The sequence below is a fragment of the Anser anser genome (assembly GCF_964211835.1).
Source record: "Anser anser genome assembly, chromosome: 21".
Lineage (NCBI taxonomy): Eukaryota > Metazoa > Chordata > Aves > Anseriformes > Anatidae > Anser > Anser anser.
In genome coordinates, this window is record NC_139742.1 from 1,139,432 (window position 1) to 1,154,055 (window position 14,624).

Below are 14,624 nucleotides of genomic sequence, written 5' to 3' on the forward strand. Positions count from 1 at the left end.
TACTGATGTCCTTCCCTAACACCGCACTGCACTGAACTTTTCTCTAAGCCACTTTGACTTTAGCTGTTCTGATGGTTGCTCCCCATCTCTGTGTAGGGACAAATGGAGTTCTAGTTTTAGATTATGTTCTTAGCCCACACAACCAGTTTCAATGCCCAGCCTGTTGTTTTTCCAGAACAGGAGCTCCCTCCGGCGGCCAGATACAGAGCTTGGTCAGCTCTTCTGCCAGTTCTCTCAGTACCCTCGGGTGGATCCCATCCAGCCCGGGACTTACATACATCTAAGTGCTGTAGCAGGTCACCAACCATTTCCTCGTGGATTATGAGGGCCACATTCTGCTCCCCATCCCCTTCCACCAGCTCAAGGCACTGGGTATCCAGTGAACAACTGGTCTTGCTGCTAAAGACTGAGGCAAAGAAGGCATTAAGCACCTCAGCCTTTTCCTCATCTCTTGTCACTAAGTTTCCCCCCGCATCCAGTAAAGGATGGAGATTCTTCTTAGCCCTCCTTTTCGTGTTTATGTACTTATAAAAACATTTTCTGTTATCTTTAACAGCAGTAGCCAGATTGAGCTCCAAGGTGAGCTTTGGTGTTTTTAATTTTGTCCCTGCACAGCCTTACAACGTCCGTGTAGTCTTCCTGAGTGGCTCGCCCTCTTTTCCAAAGGTCATAAACCCTCTTTTTTTTTTTTCCTAAGTTCTAGCCACAACTCTCTGTTCATTCTGCTTCAACATTTACCAGAGGGACTGTCTCCAGGTGACACCTGCACCCCACCTCTTTCCATCCTATTGGCAGCCTTTACTTTATCCACAGTGTGCACTTTCAGCTCTGGACTTTTATTATGTTTGCCATGTGCAATGCTCACACACCTGTGAGTCTCAGGTCTCCAACATGCATACACTGCACAACTGACTTATCTAAGCTCCCTGGCAGTACTGCAGACAACTCCCATGCAGCACAGGCACATCAGGCAAACAGGAAGGGGTGAAGACGGCAGCAGCAGGACACAGGCATAGCACACTGTGCTGCACTGGCTACTCCACAATATCTCCGTACTTGTTCCTCCTCACATGTGGTGCGACTTTCTCTGCATCCTCTGGGCTGAGATTTTCTGCAATAGACAAGAACAAACTCCTTGTACCCCAGACAATCCCAGCATCTTTGGCAGGGGTGAGCAGAGAACTATAAAGCTCTGGTGAAGAGTTTATTGTCTCTTCTGCTTGGCCTAGCTTCAAGAGCTCATTGATGCCAATAGCAGATAGCAGGAGGCAGCCATGAAAACCACCCAGCAGAGCCTGTTCTGGTGTCCTCTGCAGCCCTACCTTTCTCACTGAGCAGCCTGGCTTAAGCACAAGCATGGAGGGGTTTGCTAGCTCACTCCATCTCCTGCCCTATTCTTCCTCTTCTAGCAAACAAAACCTCCTCCACAATGTCTCTCATGAATCCACAGAACAGGCAGGCCAGCAAGCAGAAGTGAGCATGCGCTCTCCATACCGCTGGCTGCGCCCAAATGATGGGCCCAGAGAACTGAGAGCTGTGAGACCGGGGCAGGGCACTCTGGCTGCCCTAGCACTGCTGCCACCCCGGAGGGCTGCTCCTGTCACGTAAGAGAAGAGTCCCTTAACTGCAGGGTGCCTCTGTGGGACTTTAGCAGGGATTCTAAGAAAGATACAAATAGTCACCAGCTTAGAAGCAAGGCAGGAACAGCAAAGAGCTGCAGCAGGCAAGACAAGCCCAGGTAAAGCAGCAAGGAGACATGAAATGTACCTGTAGGTTGAGACACCCCATCGGCCATGGCACGTTCCCGTGGGGACTTGCCCGTCTCCAGGTAAATCCAGAAGTCAGAGCATTTCTGGGTCTCCGCTTTGGTCACCATATAGCTGGCGAGGGATCCTGCAGCTGAAGAGACCAACACGCAGGCAGCTTCCAGAGAGCACTGGTAACGAGGGTGTTTGCAACTGCCTGCGGGCAGTCCCTGAGCCTCCCAGGCACCCTCGAGGAGCTTGCGGAGCAGAAGGGTGGCCCGAGCCAGGGCGCAGCGCCCCCCACGTTAAGGGCAAGCTGCCGTGCCACCTGCACACACGGCCCTGGCCCTGCCAGCCCAGGCTGTGCTCCCCGCGGGGCCCGGCCCTGCCGGCCCGCGGCCACACCCAGGCAGCAGGCGCCGGGCAGGGCACGGGGGCTCAGGGCACTCACCCACGGACACCAGCAGGTTCCACTGCAGGCTGTACGGCAGCTTCTTGCTCACCAGCTTCTGCACGGCGAAAGCGGCTCCGCTGCCTGCCGAAGCCCAGGGACCGCGAGCAGTTACCAGCCAGGGCCACCCCCCGGGGATGGGGGAGGGGGGGCGAGCGCTAGGCCCCCCCCTGCCCGGCGCTCCGCCCGCCCGCCCCAGCCGTACCTGCCAGGAAGGTGCCGATGCCCTTCATGAAGGCGTGGGACTGGCACGCCGCGTACTGCTGCAGCGCCTGCGGAGACACCGTCAGGGCACCGGCCCGGCTCGCGGCCCCCCCAGCCCCGCCGGGGAGGGCGGGCGGCTCCTACCGGGTGCTTGGCGGCCACGCTCTCCTCCACCCGCCGCAGCCCCAGGTTCACCATGGCGGGGCCGCCCGGACGCGCGGCAGCGGCACCGCCCCCGCCTCGCCGTGCGGGACCCGGGGCCCGGCCCGCCCCTTCCGCGCTGTCGCCATGGCGGAGGCGCCGGGGCCCTTTTGCGTTCTGCGGGCCGGGCCGGGCCGGTACCTCTGCTACTGCTGCCCCGCGGCCGGCCCCGGCTCTGCCGGCACCGTCTAGTGAGTGCAGCGCCGGGCGGGGGAGCGGGCCGGGCCGGGCCGGGGCGGCTCGAGCACAGCCTGAGCCGCTGCCCCCCGCAGTGTGACCGACGCGCTGGAGGTCTGGGCCGGGGAGCTCGGCGCCCTCCCGCCGCAGGGCCGCGTACGTAGCGGGGCTGGGGGCCGCGGGGAGGGCCGGGCCGGCGGGACGGGGCGGCGGGGGCGGCGGGGCCCCGGCCGCGCCGCAGGAGGTGCCCTCTCCCCCCAGGTGCCGCAGGGCGGGACGTGCCTGCCGGAGGACGGCGTCGCGAGGCTCAGGTGGGTGCTCGGCGGGGACCCGGGGCCCTTTGCCGCAGGGCTCCGAGCTCCCGCCTCACCCCGGGCTCCTGCCCGCGCAGGGCAGCCCTGCGGCGCGGGGCCGTCTCCCTGAGCCTGCAGGATGGCAGGGCCACGCTGCAGCTGCAAGGGGAGGCCGGGCACGCAGCCCTTCATCTCTGCAAGCTTCCTGTTGCTGAGGCGAGGACCCAGCTCCAAGCGCTGATGTTTGGCTTGGCGACTTGCATCAGGAACCTAGAAGAACGTCTCGAAGGTCTGTGTGTGGTTGTGGAACAGGGCAACGGGAGCAAGGAGATCAGCTTCCATCCGCTGTCATGGTATCGTCTCTCTCCCACCTAGGGTTTCCCCCAAGTGAGCTGGCTCAGAGAACCAAGTAAGATGGCATTTAGGAGGCTGTGTTTTCACGGTCTCATCCCACGTGACATCTCCTCGTGAGCTCTGGCTAGATTGGCCAGGAGAGATGCAAATGTGTGGGCTGGGCGGCAGAGGTGCTACTTTCGTCTTCCTGCTTGGGCTGACCTGTTCCCAAAGCTGGCCAGGGCCTTCCCTGACCGTCTTGGGCAGAAGAGATCCTGCATGGGACCAAAAGCAGCATTGTGACAGTGTACAGGAGCACAACCTTGCCCTAATGGCTGACACCACACCATCATTGCCTTACAGAGGCAAGTTTCCTTTACCATGAGGGTGACAGAGCATTGGAACAGGCTGCTCAGAGAGGCTGTGGAGTCTCCATCTCTGGAGATATTCAAAACCCTATTGGATGTGATCCTGTGCAATATGCTGTAGGTGACCCTGCTTGTCAGGGAGGTTGGACTAGATGATCTCCAGCTCTCCCTTCCAACCTCAACCATTCTGTGAAGGTCTTGGGGTAGCAGCACCCTAGTTGGAAATGGCTGGAAGGAGAATGTTGCTAGGTTTGGTTGTGGGCTGTGGAGGAGAGGGAACTTGCTGGGGAAGCCCGGGATACATTGGCCCATAATCTGATTCTCATTCCTGTCTCAGCAGTGGTGGGCACACTGGGGTCTTCCTGCAGCCCTGAGAAGAATGCTGCCCAGAGCCAGCAGCTCTTCCTGCCAGGTAGGCAGTTGCCATGGGTTGTGTTGCTTGTTTGCCTTCTCTTCCCCAGGAAGCTGCTGGCTCCTGTGTCTTGGTACTCTCCAGGAAACTCTGAGCCCCCTCTGCTTTGGCTGCTGTCAACCAGCCTGCCCTTGGTGCCCTTCCCAGCACAGGAGGGGCCAGGGCTCAGCATGGTAGCTCTTGAGGTGCACTGTGCTCAGGTCTGATGCCTAGTATCACCAAGCAGGGTTGCTTGCCAGCCTCCAGGAGGAGGTCAGGCTTCACTGCTCTTCCATGGCAGTTCTGTGGGTCCCTGGAGCTTTCACAGAGGAGACCAAGCATAGCCCCTCACCATCCATGGCTCCTGGAGGCACGCCCTGGGCACAGAGGGGTTTGCAGGGCTGCCAAAGCAACCAGCTGACCTTTGCTTTCCCTGTCCTTCCTGTCTCTGACTGAGGCAGACCCCAGCCCCAGCAAGAAAAGGGGCGCTGGCTCAGCTTTGGCAGCTAAGCGGAAGATCCCAGGAGAGTCTCTCATTAATCCTGGTTTCAAAAGGTAAGCGCTGTTCCACAGCCCAGTGCTGGGACTTGACGTCCAGTGGACACCAGTGAGCTCTGGGCTGGCCTGTGACTGCCCTTCCATCCCCTTCTAGCAAGAAGGCACCATCTGGAGTGGACTTTGAAGACTCATGACCTGTGCTGTCCCGTCCCCCCGATGGCAGCATTTTCAACCATGTGTGGCTGATAGAGGATTGACTGCCCCCTGGCCCTGCCAAGCTCCTTGCTGCAGGTGTGGCTCATGGTCAACAAGGGAGATGGATGGGGCAAGCAGGACCCAGAGACCTGGAGGCAGTGCCTGGCAGGCCTGAGGGGGCAGCAGATCCTCAGCTGGTACTGTGGCAGGGCCTTGGGGGGAGGGGGGTAGACAGGGCAGGGGTGACAAAGCGGAGGCTTTTTTCCCTGCAGCTTCTCCCTGCTGAAAGGGGCCACCCCTTTACTCCACTTGCCATTAATTGGTGTTTTTTTAAAAAATAACTTTGAAGGATTTATCTTTTTTAAAGATCGCCTGTGCTTAAGTTATTGCCAGTAAAGCTGTTTTTAGCCAGCTGGTCTCTGGGGGCTTGTCCAGAGTGACAGTGTGCGTGTGTCATTCCCTTTTGCCCTTCCATTGCTCTGGAGCCATGTGGCCAATTTCAACTGAATCTGAGGGGTCAGGGGGTCAGAGGAGTTCGCTTTCTTGACAGTTTTGTGCCAATGGGCCGGTGCGTGACTGGTTAGAGCTTCTCCAGCCCCCTGGAGAGCTGGAAGTGTGGGCCCAGCCCTTGCTAGACTTGGAGGCCTGTGCAAAGTCCTGCGTGGGAGGAGAGCTGTTGGGGCCGGTCACTCCAGACACAGTTATCTTGCTTGCAAAGCCTTTATTGATCTCCAGGTGCTCTGATACATGGCTTGGACTTTCCCCACTTCATCCCCTTCCCTGTCCCAAATCTTCTCCAGAGAGCTTCCTAAGAGTGGGTCTTGGAGGGGCAGTGCCCTCTGCTCCCCTCGCACAGGGCAATGGGGACAGAGGGCAAGGTCATCAGCACCACCAACAGCATTCCCACAGCTCCATTCCCAGGGCTTTGCCATGGCTGTTCCCCTCACCCTGTGCTGCCCTTCACAGGCATCAGGTGGTGCCAGCTGTCCTGGCACAGCCCTGTCTCGGGTCCCTCACGTGGCTGGTGGCACAGTGTGCCTCTGAGGGAGGCTGTGGGGATACCCTCTCTGCTCTGGGCTCTCTGCTCTAGGCAGACTTTTTCCTCCCCAAACTGAGGCTCGGCTCCTGCTGTTACCCTCAGCGTTGCCCAGCTCTGTTACAAGTGGTGCCCATGGCTGTACCTTTGCACCCATCCTTGTGCTTGAGGGATCACGGGGTAGGTCAAGAGCGTCCTGGCCAGGCAGGGAGGGTGACACAAGAAGCGAGAATGCATTTGCAGGTTCGGTGCAAGGCAGCTTGCTGATAGCACCTCAGGCAAGGGTGCCAGCTTGGGGAAATTTGGGTACCAGGGATGCAGCTCATGCTCTCTGCCCTCCCGAGTGCAATTCAGGCAGGACGGTGGTGATGGCAGTGGGACAGGGGCAGGCACTGGCCTGCTGCCTGACCCCATCCCTGTGCCCACCTGGGTGTTTGCCCGGCTCACTACGGAGACCGGACCACGGAGCGATAGGCCTGAACTATCTCCTCACTGTTGGGGCAGGTGTATTTGAACTCCTTGGTTTCGCTGGCATTGTTAAGGTAGCGCCACACGCCCCGCAGGTCCTTGGGGATCCCGAAGTGGCGATAATGCTGGCAGACAATCTGCAGGCAGAAACAGCGTGAGCTCTTGCCCAGCCCTGTGTGCCCGCGATGTGCCAAGGAGGGTTTTGTGGCTGGTAGGTGGTGGCATTCACAGCCGCATGGGTGACATAGCATGAGGGGACATCTGTGGCAGTGCACGGGATGGAGGGGTGGCACCTGGTGGGGGATGCAGGGGGGAGTGAAGTCTGCAGGAAGGCACCGAGCTGTGCAGGGCTCATGGGGAAGGGCATGCCAGGCAGGCACCTGGGGGGCATGGTGAATGGGGGAGAGGAGGCAACACAGGGGTGGGCATAGGGGCGGAGAGTTGTTGCAGGCAGGTGATGGGCTGGCACCCAGGAGGAGGTGAGGGCGTGGGGCAGGCAGTACAGAGAAGCCAGGGCAAGGGGAAGGTCGCGGCGTGGGGTTGCGTGTGCTCACCTGCACGATGTTGAGCTTGGGCAGCAGGTTGCAGTCAGCTGACGTGAGGTGGTCCCCGTCGAGGAAGCGGCGCTGGGAGGTCCGGAGGTGGGGCTCACGGGCCAGCTCATACTCCAGGGGGGCACTCAGGTACTCGTCCAGCTTCAGCAGGGCCCTCAGCAGGCTTCGCTGCAGTGCTGCAGGGTGGGCAGCAGCACGCTGGGTCAGGGCAGCGCCCCGCTGCAGGCTTGGGACCGGCAGCTTTGCCGAGCCCTCCCTGCCACGTAGCCTCCTGCCAGCCTGCCCTGGTGCCCGCGCTGTTCTTGCCTGGCCCAGGCTGGTCCCTGCTCTGCCAAGGGTGCCCTGGCTCAGCCGTGCTGAACCACGCTGGGAGGGACAGGCTGGGGGTACCAGGACGCTGAGGGATGCAAGCAGTGGCCCCGGGCAGGGAAGGGCTGGCCAGCCTCAGGGGTCTGAGCACCTGAGGGCCTGCCTGGGGTCCCCCAGTGTGGCACAGCACAGGTGGCCCCCCCACTTCCTCACCCTCGTCCTGGGCAGGCACTGGGTTCTTGATGAAGGTGGAGAACTTGTGGAAGATGTCATTTCCAGCCAACCTTGACTCTTTGTACTGTGGGACCAGGCTGGGGAACCTGTGGGGATGTGGGCACAGCTGGGGAAGGAGGCAGAGGCTGGCAGGCCCAGGTGCTGCCTGCCCCCTGCCCCTTTCTCAGCCTCTCCCACCGCTCTTTAGCCACTTCCCCCGTCTGGGGCAGTGCTGGACACTGACATGGGGGGGGCCAGCCTGTCCTCCAGAAAGTCCTCGATGTTGACAGTGTCGGTCTTGGGGTCTCCGTTGTAGAGCAGAACGGGCAGCTGGGCACCTGGTGCAAAGTCCTTCAGCACGTCCAGTGCCCTGCAGGAGACAGGGATGGTTGCTGATGCCTGCGTTGCCCAGAGCTTAGCAGGGCACTGTGTTGTGTGCGTGTCCAGGGCAAAATGATGACGTGGTTCCCCCGGGGCTGCTCCTGCCCCAGTGTGTGCCTGTGGCAGCTCTGCCCTGGGAAATGCCCACCACCCTCCCTCAGAGCAGTGGCGGGCAGCCAGGGGGATAAAACAGACTTTACCCTTCATGCCTCTTCCCAAGGTGGTGGGGACCTCCCTACACCCCTCAGACCGGTGTGTGGGTACCGCGGGGTGCCGCTCACCTCTTCACATCCACAGTGGTGAGGGTAAAGGGCACCCCTTTGAGCAGCAGCACCATGAAGAGCCGCTGGCAGAAAGGGCAGTGGCCCACGCTCTCCCCGTCCTCGCTTGCCTGCGGGCAAAGACAGAGAGCTCAGCTGCCCCAGCCCCACGCTCCGGCAGCGGGTGCAGGCTGGGGCCTTGGCTGGCCGCGGGCCAGCGAGCAATACAGGCAGCCTCTAGGACCTGCTACGCTGGGCACAGCGCCAGTCCCTGGCCCCTGCCTGCTCGTGGGGCCTCCGCGCCCCACCCCAGAGCAGCCTGCGTGGCACAGCGGGTGGTGGCCCGCAGCGCTGGGCGGCAGGGGTTTGGCACAGCCACCAGCACGGCACCTGGCTGTGGCAGGGGGCAGCCCGGCGAGACAGGGGCTGTGTGGTGGCCGTAGGACGTTGACGGCAGTGCTGTTGGCCCTGTCACCCTCCAGGTGTGCCCCCAGGCAGGCCGTGTCCTGCCCTCTACAGCTGGACAAACTGTCCTAGCCAGGCGGTGGCTAGGAAGGGCCCAGGAGGTGCAGGTGCAGGCATCAAGGCACCGCAGTGGCTGGGCTGGTGTGCAGGGGTCCCCTACAGACACACAGACACACACACAGACACACACACAGACACACACACACACGAAGGGTGCCTGTAGTGGAGGGTGGGAGAGGGGATGTGACACCCCAGCCCAGCAGCCCTTGCTGAGCACCGATGCCGGTGGGGCAGGCAGCAGCGCAGCGCGCTGGAGAAGATGCCAAGCTGCCCGCTACCTGCCCGGGAACCCGCAGGTGGGCAGTGGGGCGTGCAGGGGTAGCTGGGCCACCCCAGCCCGGGGTACTGCCAGGGGTTGCAGCCAGAAGCGTCCCTGCCCAGCCCGCATCACCCCCAACCTCCGGACGACCTCCACTCACCTTGACGAAGAGCTGGATTTGGGGTTTCTCAGCCATGCTGGGTGGTGGCTGCTGGTTGACTGGTGACTGTGCTGCAAGTGCCTGTGCTGGAGCTGCAGCCCCTCCCAGCCCACATTCCTCCCTGGGGTGCACCCGCTCCCACCCACGCCTGGCCCCACGGCATGGCTGGGGACGCCCTGCCGTGGGGCCCTGGCTGCCACGGCTGCTGCTGGCCTGGGACCAACACGGGCAGCTCACAGCATCACCAGCTGCAGCTGCTCCTGCTCAGCACCTGGGCCAGCTGCGTCCCGTGGGGCTTTGTGTCTGCCAGCACCCCCCAGCCAGCCCTGCCACCAGCCCTGGACAATGCCATGTGCTGGGTATGGCCCCGCATTGCGTTCAGCTCCCTTTACCCACACCAGGTTCTTGCACCCCACCCGGGGCACGATGAAGCCCCTCTTCTGCCATTCCCCAGCCAGATCCCTCCCCAGGCACCACAGCCCTGGCAGCCCTGAGCTCCTGTCCACCTCCTTCCAGACACCACAAAACCTTGCTGGCTTCAGTCATTATTTTTTATTTAAAACAATCATTATTTTCACATTTCATCTTTTTCTTTTGCTAGCAATGTACAGGCTCCTCCAGAGCATCTCCACCCATCAGGGTGCCCCACACTTGGGGCTGTGCATGGCACAGGTGCTGGCATCTGAGGACGTGTGGAGGGAGGCAAGGTGGGAAGCAGGGCCAAACTCAGTAAAGCAAATAATGTTAAGGCAGCAGTCACCCCCACCTCGGGCAATGCTGCACCGCTCTGGCCCTGCTGCCATGGGGCACCTGTCTGTGCAACCACCCTCAGGGTGCCCCAGGGTCAAGGGCAGCCCTGCATCTGGGATGGGGAGGCCACTACAGCCACCCAGGCTGCTAAGTGTGCCCTGGACACATTGTGCTAGGGGCACAAAAGCTTCTCTGTTGACCATCCAAGGACAGTAGTACGGTGGCATGGCACCAGGTGGGCACAGATCTGCCGATGGGAGCACTGGGGGCTCTCCTTGTCTGAGGAGCCCCAAGAGGCACAGCAGCAGGACAGGTGTGGGGTGAGGATGACGCCCTGCCTGGCCAGAGCTGGCCACTGCAGCAGTGTAGGGCACCATGCCCCCCTTGGGTGCCCAGAGGGGGCTGAGCTGTGCCACCTCCAAGGTGACACCTGAAAGCCTGCAGGTGACACTGTCTCTCCATGGCGGCAGAGACACAGAGCTGACCTGGACTTTGCTTGTACCCCAGCACCCACCCAGCACAGTGTGGCGCACCATCTGCACCACCCAGGGACCAGCAAGTTTCCAGTATGCCATAAAAAATATATGGTCTGAAAAATCTGAAAATAGAGCTTATCTCCCCCCAATTTTTCCCCTATTGAAAATACTGTATATTGTATCACAATCTATAGCAGGTGGCATACAGGAGTGGTGAGCCCTGGGAGAGGCATGGGCACAGCAGAGGGCAAGGTGGCACCTGGGTCTATGGGGCCCGGGGCTGAGCCCACACCCATGCCAGGGAGACCGGAAAGGCCAGCAAGGCCTCCAGGATGGAGGCAGCCATGGAGGGTCGCACCGTGCAGTATGGCAGCTCTGGATGGACACACCAGGGTGCTGCAGACGTCCCAGGGCACAGGGTGGGTGGTCAGGGTTAGCATCGTGAGCCTGGAGGTCACCCCTACTTTGGCACAGCTGTGGGATGCTGAAAAGCAGCGGGCTGGGCACTGCCCCCATGGGTGACAACGGTGGCAAGACCCTCTGCAGAAAGGAGGGGCACTGCCACCTGCGGGGGTGCCTGCTGCCTGCCCCAGGTGACACGCAGGGCCGCAGATGCTGGCCTCCATCCTTCCCTCCCTAACATCCCAGGCACCTCTGCCAGGCTGAACCAGTGCAGAGTCAGGCTGCCTTGTCCTCACACCTTGAGGCCACCTCCCTCCCCCAAGACTCAAAAGCCATCCTGGGGTGCAGCAGTCCCCTCTCCCAGTGCCATCAGTGAACCAACAATAAGAATCCAGTACAAGTAGCTCCCACGCTGGGCCAGACTCTGAGCAATGAGTGCTAGGGCAAGGGAGAAAAGGATGGGTGACAGCAGAAAGGTGGCACGGTTGCAGCGATGCCCTGTGCCTAATGCTCGCTGAGGGAAGCAGAGTGTGATGGCAGGCAGGAGGGCAGGGTGAGGGGCTCTGGGACATGGTTGGGGGCAGAGGGGAAAAACAGCTGGTGCCAGCATGTGAAATACCCTGTGAAATACCTCTCTGCCCCACCACGTGCCTCTCTGCATGGGCGCCAGTGCCCTGCCCCAGGGATGCCACTGAGCGCCCTGAGCGAGCAAGGAAAGGCTTGGCAGAGCCAGGGCAAGCACTGGCACCTGGCAGAGGCAGCCCTGGGCAAGGTAGCAAGCCCAGTGCTGGGCAGGGCCAAACCCCTCAGCTGGCAGAAGCACCAGCAGGGCTGAGTCCCTGTCTCCAGCGGGCTTGAGGTCGCAAGTGATGTTCTGTCAGCAGTGCTGGCAACAGAAATCAAACAAGGGTGAAGCACTGGAGCTCCTGCCTCTGCAGTGCTGGGCCAATGAGCCCCCTGTGATGCCATGAGCAAGCACCAAGCCCGGCAGGTAATGGAACCAAGGAAAAAGCAGCAGTCCTTCCTCTGGCCATGCCAGGGCCAGGCCTGGGGTAGTGATGGGGCAGGGGTAACCCCCTGGCCAGGATTCCCTTGGGGTGGGTGCAGAAGTGGGTGTCCAAAGGCACCACTCTCATAGGCCTCTTCCCTGCCAGCATGGGACACGCAGGGCTGGCGGCACTGTTGCACCGTAGTGTCCTTCTGTTCACAGTCTCTGTCCGTGGCACGCACTAGCCGGGCAAGCTGGCGAGGACAGCAGCCCCTGCTGGTGCCATGTGGGGAGTTGCTCCAGAGCTGCAGGGGACAAAGGCTGGCTGGTGGCCATTGGTTCAAAGTCCATCCAGGCTGGTACTGCACCCACTGTGTCCTTTCCAGCAGCAGGGCTTGACCCCCTGGGCATGTGGGGGCAGTCCCCCGCATCCCCACGCCGACTGCGTCCGCTCGACAGGGACGAAGGGAGAGGAGAGGCAAAAAGTATTTGGTGGCTTCACAGCCAGGGGATGTGGCCCCCCCCCCTCAGTGTCTCAGCACAGCGTGTCCGTGTTGAATGAGAGCTGGGCCTGCGGACACAAGGACAGCAGGGCTCAGGGGCCAGGGCCAGGCAAGAGACTGTCAGCTCTGCCCAGCACACTGAGCTCTGGGGCACTGTGGGGGCCAGGACCTGTTGTGGACATTGGGGAGCACCCACAACCTTCCTTCCCACACAGCACCCTCCTGCCTGGCCCCTGCCCCAAAGGGTCCCTCTTCCCCAGGATGAGGCTGCAGCACCTAGTGCAATGCCAGGGCTTGGCCCCAGTGCTCCATGATAGAAAAATAGCTGGGACCCTGGTCACTGAGATCCTGGGACCACCTCTCACCCTCTCCTCCTCGAAGCTGATGAGGCCTTCGTCGTCAGTTTCCAGGTCTTCCTGCTCCTCCACCACCAGGGCCTGCAGCTCTGTGGGGGTGGCCCGTGGGCGCAGCAGGCTCAGCACACGCTCCAAGGGTGACTGCATGGCACAGCTAGGACTTGTCTCCTGCTGCTCCAGGTTGTCGCTTTGCTTCTTGGCAAAATTCACAAACACCTGGCAGGAAAAGGGTGAGAGGCTGCAAGAGACATGGCACAGAACCCTGCCCCAGGCTGCCCCTAGCCTGACGTTTCTGCCACCGGAGATGAGCCATGAGCACGTCCCCGCCTCTGCATGCCCCCATGTTTCTGGCCTAGCACTTGCTGCTCTTGTCCTTAAAGAGGCTTTTGCAGGCACTTGGGCATGGTCACCCTCCCTGGGCACAGTCACCCTCCCTGGGCATGAGCACCCAGCTGCTCACTCCATCCCAGGCCTCACATTGTCCAGCGTGGTCTGGCTGACAGAGTAGTCTTCAATGCCCAGCACATCCACCACCTGCTCCATTTTGCTGAAGACCTGTGCCAGTGAGATCTGGTCTGACTTGAGCTGGTACTGGGCCTTAGTGTGGTGCCGCTCCTGCAAAGGACACTGAGGTCACACCCCAAACCCCATTCCATCACCCCACAGGGGGATCCCATGGAAGGGACAGCCCCTTGGGGGACAAAGGCTGCTTTCCAGCATGACACATGGGCTGGCAGGGATTGCACTGCCACCACTGGGATCTCACCTTGAGGATGGCCTCAGGAAAGTTGCGGTTGAAGAACCTCACCACCTCCTTGACGTTGAGGCTGGACTTTGTGCGCACTGTGATCATGTAGCCATCTCCAAACCTGCACAGGCATGAGGGACCCCGTGAGACCCTACCTCCCCACCTGCACCTCTGTGGGGAAGTACTGATCCCATGGAAACCTGCCTGCTGGGGATGATACTCACCAGGCTGCCACTGCACCCCCCAGGACAGTCAGGCGCCAGCCCAGGCTGCCCTGATCCCCATGCCCACCCTCTAAAGCAGCAACCGCACAAAGGGTTGATATCTTGATGCAGATGCCACGAAGAAACCAGCCATACACCCTGCCATGCAGGAACCAGCACCTCCTGGCATGTGGCACACACAGGATGCTGCACCCCTTGCTAGGTTCTTACCTGTTTTTCAGGTGCTGGATGCTGCCGAGACATTTGAGCCGCCCATTCACCATGATGGCCAGGCGGGTACAGAGCGCCTCACATTCCTCCATGCTGGGGAGACAGGACAGGCTTGAGCTGGGTGGCTAGAGGCCACACAGCATGGGCAGAGGGCGCAATGTCTACCTGCAAGGGGCTGCAGGCTGGGCATAAGTGGAGCCAAGTTCCTCAGGCCTTCACCCCTTGTGCCATGGCACCACCACTAGTGATGGCAGACAGCAAGAGGGTGTCCCGGGCTCCCTCCCTGTGTCCTTTGCCATACACTGTCCCCTGGAGTCCAAAGAGCCCCACTTCCACCCACCACCTGCCCACACAGCGCATGAGGTGCCTGGAGGTGTCATGGGTGTAGCCCAAAGCCCCTCAGACCTGTGGGACGTGAGCACCACGGAGCGGCCTGTTTTGATGACATCCAGGATAAGGTTCCAGAGGAAGCGCCGTGCCTTGGGATCCATCCCTGTCGTTGGCTCATCCTGTGGGACAGATGGCACGCTCAGACAAGGCAGTTCCCGGGGGGACCCCGCCACTCCCTGCCTTCCCGTCGCATGGGCACAGCTCTGCTTCTCTGCCCCTTGGAACTCTTGTGGTGGAGCCAGTGGCAGGCAGCTTCCACCCAGGGCCCTGTTTCACCCGGGACGGCTGCACACTAGCCTGGGTCCAGCCCCAGGGATATGGGACTGAGTGGGAGCACAGGTCAGTGATGGGGGTGGGTCAAGGACCCCACATCACAGGGTGTTGGGGTGGCCCGGGACGCACCAGGAAGATGAAGGCTGGGTAGCCAATCAATGCGATGGCTGTGGACAGCTTCCTCTTGTTGCCTCCACTGTAGGTGCTGGCAGGCTTGTCGGCATATTTGGTCAGCTCGAGCTTCTTCAGTGCCCACTTGACTACCTGCAAGGTGCAGAGGGCT

The 14,624-nt window shown here is 61.0% G+C and overlaps 4 protein-coding genes and 1 long non-coding RNA gene across 10 annotated transcripts in view; 2 read left to right on the forward strand and 3 right to left on the reverse strand.

The window, feature by feature from the left end:
* Positions 1 to 815: 815 nt before the first annotated feature.
* TMEM141 (transmembrane protein 141) lies at positions 816 to 2,859 on the reverse strand. 2 transcript variants are annotated; one of them, XM_083807344.1, is made up of 5 exons: positions 2,545 to 2,859; positions 2,402 to 2,468; positions 2,197 to 2,280; positions 1,768 to 1,899; positions 816 to 1,111 (listed from the first exon to the last, which is right to left on the reverse strand). In XM_083807344.1, the coding sequence occupies exons 1-5, from the start codon at positions 2,596 to 2,598 to the stop codon at positions 1,035 to 1,037; spliced, it is 414 nt and encodes a 137-aa protein (XP_083663470.1). In that variant the 5' UTR covers positions 2,599 to 2,859; the 3' UTR covers positions 816 to 1,034. The 2 variants fall into 2 exon arrangements, with proteins under 2 accessions (XP_083663470.1, XP_083663469.1); XM_083807343.1 differs by having other exon boundaries at positions 2,249 to 2,280; positions 2,402 to 2,636.
* Positions 2,797 to 3,207, forward strand: LOC310884882. The gene is made up of 3 exons (XR_014574443.1): positions 2,797 to 2,934; positions 3,040 to 3,089; positions 3,170 to 3,207. It is a non-coding gene; the product is annotated as an uncharacterized lncRNA (long non-coding RNA).
* Positions 3,208 to 3,442: 235 nt separating this feature from the next.
* PAXX (PAXX non-homologous end joining factor) lies at positions 3,443 to 5,292 on the forward strand. The gene is made up of 4 exons (XM_083807345.1): positions 3,443 to 3,769; positions 4,113 to 4,184; positions 4,625 to 4,718; positions 4,816 to 5,292. The coding sequence occupies exons 1-4, from the start codon at positions 3,568 to 3,570 to the stop codon at positions 4,853 to 4,855; spliced, it is 408 nt and encodes a 135-aa protein (XP_083663471.1). The 5' UTR covers positions 3,443 to 3,567; the 3' UTR covers positions 4,856 to 5,292.
* Positions 5,293 to 5,557: 265 nt separating this feature from the next.
* CLIC3 (chloride intracellular channel 3) lies at positions 5,558 to 9,411 on the reverse strand. The gene is made up of 6 exons (XM_083807341.1): positions 9,022 to 9,411; positions 8,099 to 8,208; positions 7,681 to 7,806; positions 7,437 to 7,543; positions 6,915 to 7,090; positions 5,558 to 6,497 (listed from the first exon to the last, which is right to left on the reverse strand). Exons 1-6 carry the CDS (start codon positions 9,055 to 9,057, stop codon positions 6,339 to 6,341), a joined length of 714 nt encoding a protein of 237 aa, XP_083663467.1. The 5' UTR covers positions 9,058 to 9,411; the 3' UTR covers positions 5,558 to 6,338.
* A 143-nt stretch (positions 9,412 to 9,554) lies between these two features.
* ABCA2 (ATP binding cassette subfamily A member 2) overlaps positions 9,555 to 14,624 on the reverse strand; it is a 43,575-nt gene continuing 38,505 nt past the window's right edge. For all 5 annotated transcript variants that reach the window (XM_083807309.1, XM_083807307.1, XM_083807308.1 and 2 more), the window contains 7 exons: positions 14,471 to 14,605; positions 14,084 to 14,187; positions 13,679 to 13,771; positions 13,263 to 13,365; positions 12,974 to 13,111; positions 12,506 to 12,712; positions 9,555 to 12,208 (listed from right to left, as the gene is read on the reverse strand). In XM_083807309.1, the coding sequence (XP_083663435.1) occupies positions 12,173 to 12,208; positions 12,506 to 12,712; positions 12,974 to 13,111; positions 13,263 to 13,365; positions 13,679 to 13,771; positions 14,084 to 14,187; positions 14,471 to 14,605 (816 nt within the window). In that variant the 3' untranslated portion in view covers positions 9,555 to 12,172. The remainder of the gene's footprint in view (positions 12,209 to 12,505; positions 12,713 to 12,973; positions 13,112 to 13,262; positions 13,366 to 13,678; positions 13,772 to 14,083; positions 14,188 to 14,470; positions 14,606 to 14,624) is intronic.